The sequence below is a fragment of the Dermochelys coriacea genome, chromosome 1 (genome assembly GCF_009764565.3).
Source record: "Dermochelys coriacea isolate rDerCor1 chromosome 1, rDerCor1.pri.v4, whole genome shotgun sequence".
Lineage (NCBI taxonomy): Eukaryota > Metazoa > Chordata > Testudines > Dermochelyidae > Dermochelys > Dermochelys coriacea.
In genome coordinates this window covers 230,267,190-230,275,195 of record NC_050068.2, presented here as the reverse complement: position 1 = coordinate 230,275,195, position 8,006 = coordinate 230,267,190, and the positions used below count along the sequence as shown (strand labels likewise).

At 40.6% G+C, this 8,006-nt stretch overlaps 1 protein-coding gene across 1 annotated transcript in view; it reads right to left on the bottom strand.

Moving 5' to 3' along the window:
• Window positions 1–1,435: 1,435 nt before the first annotated feature.
• MCAT (malonyl-CoA-acyl carrier protein transacylase) overlaps window positions 1,436–8,006 on the bottom strand; it is a 9,514-nt gene continuing 2,943 nt past the window's right edge. The window contains exons 2-4 of the mRNA XM_038416851.2: window positions 7,868–7,955; window positions 6,735–6,952; window positions 1,436–6,418 (exon numbers count right to left, since the gene is read on the bottom strand). Of these exons, the coding sequence (XP_038272779.1) occupies window positions 5,996–6,418; window positions 6,735–6,952; window positions 7,868–7,955 (729 nt within the window). The 3' untranslated portion in view covers window positions 1,436–5,995. The remainder of the gene's footprint in view (window positions 6,419–6,734; window positions 6,953–7,867; window positions 7,956–8,006) is intronic.

Sequence of the window (8,006 nt, the reverse complement as noted above, 5' to 3'; positions counted from 1 at the left end):
GGACTGTGAGCCAGAGGCAGGCCCTAACTGCAGAACTTGGCAAGAAAAGGGCTCCTAGAAAGCACGCACTGATACAAGTAGTAATCAGAGGAACGTGTGCCAAGATGGCACCTGGACAGCCCGATATGAGGATACTTCATGGATATAACAAAGAACAGCCAGGTGCATCCCAAAGACAGGGTCAAAAGGACAGCATAATGGACAGATCTGTTTGTTTGAACCAACACGATCAAAGGAGGAGACAGCACCCTAATGAGGCAAGGGTCTATACCTCAATACGTCAGTAGGGATGAGTAATCTGTCCTGCAACTGTATAAAAGTAGGTGCGGGAGCACATATCTTTGTCCAGCCTAGGAGGCAGTGGAGTGTCCCGCCACTGACTGAGCTGTGTCCATTGCCAGGAGGCACATATTCGTATTAGGTCCTGTAGAGTCTATAGGAAACTATTACTGTGCTTCGTTTGACAATAAATCTGGCCGGGTGCCTTCGTACCTTACTAGAGTCTGTGATCTTTGGAGGTTCTCTCGGGGTCTGCTGTGTCAGCTGTCTGCACAGAGCTGGGGCAGCACACAGAGGGAACATGTACACAGCTGACTTATCATCGAACCAGAGCAGAGCACCTCACTGGTAACTACCGACAACACCTACTATATACAAATACATATAGCGGGCAGAGTAAAGTTGAAGGTTATCCAGGAACAGGTAACCACAGCAGCCCTCCAGGAATCAGTTGTTTGAATTTTTTTTAACTTTCAGAAACTTCAGTATCCAAAAGCCCTATACTAGAAGCACTTCCTGTGACAAGAAAAATGCCAGGACTTGCAGCAATCCAGCAGATAACTATCCAGGAACGTAATTGCTTTTAGGTCTCCTAAAGAGTAAGAGTTCTGAAGGGACAGAGCTGCTACAAAATTTTATCTAAGATCTCAGTCTTGATTTCTGACTAAATCTACTGAGTGCCTTGAATCCCCATTCTGTTTCAGGACCACAAAGAATATCAAGTACATTGTAGAGGATTCTTTGACTGTATTGGTTTCTGTGCAACTACTGAGAAGAAAATAAGTAATGGCATTTATTTTCCTAGGTTTTTTTTTTAAAAGGTCATCAATATCAATTTTTTGAGGGAGGGTTAAAACCCCAATCTGACCTTCCAATCAAATAAGTTGTGCTAGCAAAAAGCATGATTGAATGTGTTAGTAAAGTTTCAACTGTAGTGTACACTGGCCATCTCCTATATTTGTGCAAATCTGTGTCTTGTCTCCTATAGATGCACTACTTCCCCAGACAGAGGATCTCAGGTTAAACTATTTTAATTGCAGAACATCTGGTGGTACTGTCTGCTCTTTATGTAGGGAAAGATTTAGAATGGGAGGAAACTAGTCTCATCTCACAAATCTAGACTAGTAGCTCTGAAGAGTAGCTCCTTTTCTGCTGGTTGGTAAAAGAGAGGGACATTATCTGCCACTTCTGCTGTATAGTTTTTCCTATTTTACCATCATTACATTTGAGGTTATCAATGAGCCATTGTACCCATATATCAGTTTTCCAGCAACAAAGCAAAAAGGTTTGTACACCAGTGTACAAAGCCACTAATAAAACTGGAAATCTCAGAGTTTGTGAACAGTTCCCCCACTACATCTAACAAGATTGGAGGACATGTCTATGTCCATGTATTATAGTAATTCCTTTTTGTTTTATGAATAACATTTAAGATTGTAGTCTTCAGTGTGGATTAGAATTTTCATTTTGTAGCAGGAAGAGATTGTGTCTGAGGAGCTGAACCCGGGCCATTATAAACCACATGGCCTCCTTCTGGGTACCCTTATAGCCACAGGGCAGCCCTGCAAGTGCCCCACCACCACCTTGGTTTCCCGTGTGAGGTCCCAGCAACACCACACAAGCTTATCCTCTAGTCAGTTAAGTTTGTTAACAAATCATAGTGCAAGTAGCCCATAACAACCTTCTTAAAACATAGTCCATATAACCCCCAGTGCACAGTCCTTAAACCTCTGCTCTTTCCAGCAGGAACCCACAGAGTCCCTCTACCAGGAGATCATCCTCGCCATATTTCATCATATGCAGGCTACTTATCCAGCCTCTTCTATCCCTCTGCAAGCCACCTCAGTCCTTTCAGCTAGAGCACAACCCTGCTCTTCCTAGTTGGAACCCCCCAGAAACTTCTATCCTGGGAGAAGATCTTTACCAGGGAAGCATTCCTTTATTCCCTTTGGCCCTTTTGCTATTTCCATGCATCCAGCTCTCCAGTACTAGAGATATCAGTTTCCCGGCTGCTCCCCTGCCCTGTCAAGCTCTAGGTTATGGCCAGGAGGCAACTCCCACTGCCACTGCTACTGCTACTTCCACTTCCAACACTCTCCAGCCTAGCCTGGATGACACAAGCCAGCAAACCCCTTAGCTATTCTCTTTACCTTCAGCCTTTTCCCAGGACCCACTTCTGTCTGTAACAGCTGTCTTCTCCTGACTGACTGAATCAGGGTGCTTTGACACCCAACTGACCTTTTATACCCCCTGGGTTGCTGCACTACCCTCTTAATTGGCCCAACTGCGAGCACATGGACTGTAGCAGAGCACCGAGCCCAGTTTCATTTAAGGGGCCACCTACTCTTTTACAGCCTTCAACAATTGACTAATTCTACCCTGGGAGGCAATGGGGTTTCTATCAGGAGAGCAACTGACTTTTCATTACCCTCTGCCTAACAGCTAATAGAGTTGGAGCATGGAACAGCCCTCACGGAAGAGGAAAAAAAGTCTCGGACAGTTTTTAAGAGGAACAAGTTCTCTAAGCAAGTGAGCCAGTTCATCACAAGAAATACAAGATACCATGGAGCACTGCCTTTCCCCAAGTATGCTGACAAAAACCCAAGACCTCTCAAGAGTGGTGAGGGTGGGGATTATGTGTTCAGGCATTCATTGCTTTGCATAGCTCTGTAACTCTCCTGTGGTAGCTATGAGTAATTATACATGTGGTGAAAGAATTTCTGTGCAAACTCTGTTGCTTAGTTGACACATGTCCTGAAGAATTAAACTATAAAGCAGAGGATGCGGGGGGTGGGGGGGGTCAAGATTCTGGAGAAGGATCCATAAGTGACTTGGGACAGTTAGGAAGCCTCAGCAATGGTCTTGGGTTTCAGCACAGTTGCATGATAGACTCTCCCATCCAAAGAATGGGTTTCAGACAGGAAGCCTGCACCACGTGGGCCTCAGAGTCCAAGAGCCAAAAATAGCGACTGGATGTTATTCAGACCCAGCCAACTTAGATGCATGCGGGATCCAAAGTTTAGATCCAAATACAGCCTGGTAACCCTCTAGTACAGGGACTCAGCTAGGTTGTGATGAGAACTTCTGAAACACTATTTTTAAATTCTTGCATTTTGATGGACTCAGATTAGTCACTTCATCTGCCCATACCAGAATGGCCCTTGAAAAGCAAGATGTAGCTACAGGAAGTCAAAAGACTGATACCACCATCTTGCAGTCAGACCTGAGTACTGATTCAAATCTTCCTGTTCAGGGGCTTTTAGTAGTTCTGCCTTGGAAGAAGAGATGATGATGTCCTTAAACCTTTGCTGCAGCACTTGCCACCTTTGGTAACAAGTCTTTTTGTCCTTCAATAAGAAATAGAACTTTTTAGTCACTCCATTTGTTTGACTTCAATGGAGCATTTCTATTCTGCCTTTAATTACAAAGGCTTGCACAGCTTTTTTAATTGATAGAAATACTCACTTGTATGGAGCTCTGCATTTTTTTAAATAAAGCACCTCTAGATGTTTGGGCTGAATATCCAGAATGATGATTGTTTCAACAGTCTCAAATAGGTGCCATGGAAATAGCTTGGCTTCACCCTTCTCTTCTTCCCCCTAGTTCTGAGTCAAGGCTGTGTCATAAGAACCTCAGGGATAATTAACTAGATGAGAATTTGTTCCTTCTTCTCAGATTTTTTTTTAAACCTACGTTTTTTTCTGTGGGCAGTCTAGTACTGTCCGAGGAAGACAGACACCAACATCTTGTCTTTAATAATAAGCTTCAGAGTTGTATTTCCCTATGGCTATGAGGCTAGACTGAATGAGATGCAGCATCTAAACTCAAAATAATAATCTCTTCTGTTTTTGGATTACATTTAAAACTGCCAACAGATTTGTTGTTTGAGAGGACTGGATTCCACAGGGGAAGATTAATTCTTCGACAAAATATGCTTTATTTTAAGTGAATGCTTGTTTGAAGCTGGAGATTCATTAATACATTGAGCAACAAGAAAAGAACCTGTTTCATTTAAGGACCTAATTCATCAACCATTGGCTAGGAATGCTCCATAGAGAACCTTGGTAGGATCAGTGAGTGGCACTGCATAATCCAATATGCCTTAAGTACAACAATCATCCCATATAGTGGAATGCCGTGCAGGGCTAGAAGGAAAGTAGAGCCTGCCTCCTTAGTTATGGAGGCAAACAGCCACCACATAACTTCCATGGGCACCTCCACTAGTTGGCTGAGTATGTGGAAAGGGGGCCCAAGGCACCATTATTTCACCTAGTGTTCAGAGAGAGCCTAGCCCATATACAGTGTAAGCTTGCAGTCGTACTGATGGGCGCACAGGCTTCAGTGGGGCTGCTTCAGTTGTTTAACTTGAAAGGAAGGAACTTGCAGAAGAGGCCAGATGTTGTTTATGCTCCAGCAGCACCCAGTATGGCATAGAGGACCAATACGAACTGCTCAACCACTTAGCACACTCCAACCCACAAGTAGAATGGGAAGATAATTTTACTGTTGCTGTAGAGGGATCTAGCTCTCCTCCTGCACCTGAATTCCTCTCCTATTGCTGTGGAAAAAAACTCAAGATCCTCTATTCAGGGCTGTAGCAGGATGAAGCACAGAGAATATTTTCTAGCATTAACTTTCCAACACTCCTTGCGGCCCCTATTCTAAGCACAGGGTTAAGGAGAAGTTGCAAAGATTTAGTATAGCCATTTTTCTGCTTTCTTAAAAGAGGTTCAAAGGATCAACTTGGCCCAATAACTAACTAACTGGCTGAGCTGTATTATCTAAGAAAGTGCCACAGACAGGGAATTCAAGCCTACTATTTATACCTATCTGGTGGCAGAGCATTCTGGTAAAGCTTCTGAGAGGGGTGGCACTGGCTATAAGGTGAAAAAGGTCACATCTGCCTCTGGTAACTTAGGAAAGGAAACCCTCTACAATGATCTTGAAACACAGTGAGCACAGAGGAAGGAAAACACTTACTTGCACAGATGGTCTGTGTGTAATTACTACACGCATAGCATTAATTCATGGAGGAAGAGCTTTATAAATAATGTATTAATAATGCAACCTTAAGAAAACTGTATTTCTAATAATAATTTTCTAATTTAGCTGACTCATGGAAAAAATAAACTTTTCCTGTAGAAACAAAATTAAAAAGAAAAAAAAAAGCATTTCAGTTATTTTTCCCACTGATTAGATACCTTATAAAACAAAACATGGTAGTGACTGAAAGTTGTTATAATCCAATAGTTTATCTAAATGAATTCTTGATCCTAATAAACAGAAGTCCAAAAAAGAAAATAATATTAAAAAGGGCCTGATTCTGTAACTAGATCCAAGCAAAAAGACCTTTGCACATGGACACAACCCAACTGACTTCAACTTGACTCCACATGGGTAAAAGGGCCTGCATATGTGGATTTGCTTGCAGGACCAGGCCCAAATCTAATAGTGAACTGGCATCTTTGTTGGCTGTCTCTCAGAAATGACAGGTTGAATGGCCGAACCTTAGAAGTGATCCTTCCACATAAAGTCTGAAGCACGCTGGAGCTGTAATATGGGGAAGGAAACCTTGCATTGCAATTGTGTGTGCTGAGCTCTGCTGGGGATGAGAGGACTTTAGTCTTCAGGGTTGTCGTATCTGCCTTTCAGGAGTGATAAAAACACTTAAAATTAAGCGGGGGGGGGGGGGAATCATGTGGATTTTCCTTCAAAACTACATTTCCTCTGCTTCCTCATCTTCTGAAACATCAATATGTTTATACAGCTTCCAAGCCTTTAAATTGCAGTTTCTGAGGATTGCTCCTAGCTGCTTCCCAGGCCCCACTTCATATGTATAAGGAAACTCTACTCCTTGTTTTCTTTCATATATAGCATGCATAGTCTGTTCCCACTTAACAGGTGAAACAAGCTGCTTTACTAACAAACGCTGAATGTGTTTTGAATGCATATATTTTTTGCTGTCAACGTTCGAATACACACAGATGAATGGTTTCTGAATCTCAATGGATTTTAGAACTTCAGCCAAAGGCTCTGTTGCTGGTTCCATAAGTCTTGTGTGAAAAGCACCACTGACTGGAAGCATTTTTGTTCGCTTAAAATAATATTTTCGGGAATTCTCCTGCAAGAATTCCAAAGCCTATAAGAAAAAGAAAAAGCACTGATTAATATCACTTTGCTCTGAATTCTGTAAAGTAAATAATCTGATTTGTGTCTCTTTCAAAAACACATACTAAATTTATCTTCCCCCAGGGACCTAAATCATGCAGTTCAGAGAAAAGTACTACTTGACCACAACATACGATTGGACACGGACAGCAGAAACCAAACCATATACTTTGTTTTGACATGTTCACATTGGCCAAAGTTGTGCCAAAATTGTTCACCTTCCTACAGATCTATAGAATGGAAAACTATTATTAAAATGTATTTAGATGTTTATTTTGAAGTAATACCTGCAAATGTCCTGCAATGACTCTGCTATCTGGAAACAGGTAATTTGAAACTTCACACACAGGATTTTCTATACCCAATGATTTACAGTGTTCACGAGCTTCCAAGCAGGCAAAGTTGTAATTTGACTCACGTTGACCAATAACTGATAGCATCCCACTTGGGACAGCTTCTGAGGCCTTTTGCATAGCTTCAGCACGCACTTTCACTGCATACAAGGCTAGAGAGAGAACAAAAATTCTAAATAAGCATAAACCTTAGAAAAAAATGGTTAAGTTCATTAAAATATGTTGTATTGTAGACAATTAGCAACCTTTCAAAAAAGAACATTAATATAAATTGTGTATATCCCTCTTATATACACCTCTTTCCTTTACAGAAGTCCAACAGTGAATGCTTCACAATATTTGATTCAAAATAGTTACATATAATTTACATTTCTCAGTATTTAGAGTCAGTAATCACATGTTCTCCTAAAAATGTGTAGGTTACATTTCTGAATTTGCTGAAAGCAAGTTTAAGGCAAAAACTAAAACATTTAACATTATAGTACAAAATTTTAATTTTCACAAGTGATTAAAAATGTTATAAAAAAATTAAGAATATAATCCTCTTGTAATGTATTAAATTACAAGTTTCCTAGGCTGATAGTAAATTTAGTTTATTTATAACCAATTATAATTCTCATCAATAATAAATCTACGAAACTTTTTTTAGTGTCAATGTCTTAACAGTCTGTCACACAATGAAACAATTTCTGTATGCTACAATCCAAGTATCTAAACTAACTATTTAAGCTAGCTTTAAATGTAGGGACTGATTCTGTTCTCACAACTTCATTCCAACTGGGAAAAATGTTTCCTCCACATGCAACAAACTGCAGGATCAGGCTTAAAATATGTTTCTTTTATGACTATGTGTATATAATATGTAATGGTTTTTATTTAAATGTGAAATACTGTATTAAGTAGCTTAAGCAGAAACTGAATTTAGAAATGTATATTCAGAAGGAAAGGAGGTGAAGCAGCAAGGAAAAGTTGTCGTAGAGGGGTGTTTTGGAAGAGTCCTATGTGTGTGGAGGGGAAACCACTTTGAAATATGATTCCTAATATATTAGAAATATTCCTTTAAGTACCTTCTGTATAATCTAAGGCTCCAGCAAACACTAGGGCTGCAAACTCTCCAACACTGAACCCAGCGGCTGCAACACAGTTCTCAATGACCTGAAATAATAAACCAAAACAAATTAGACCATATCAAGATATCCTGAGAAA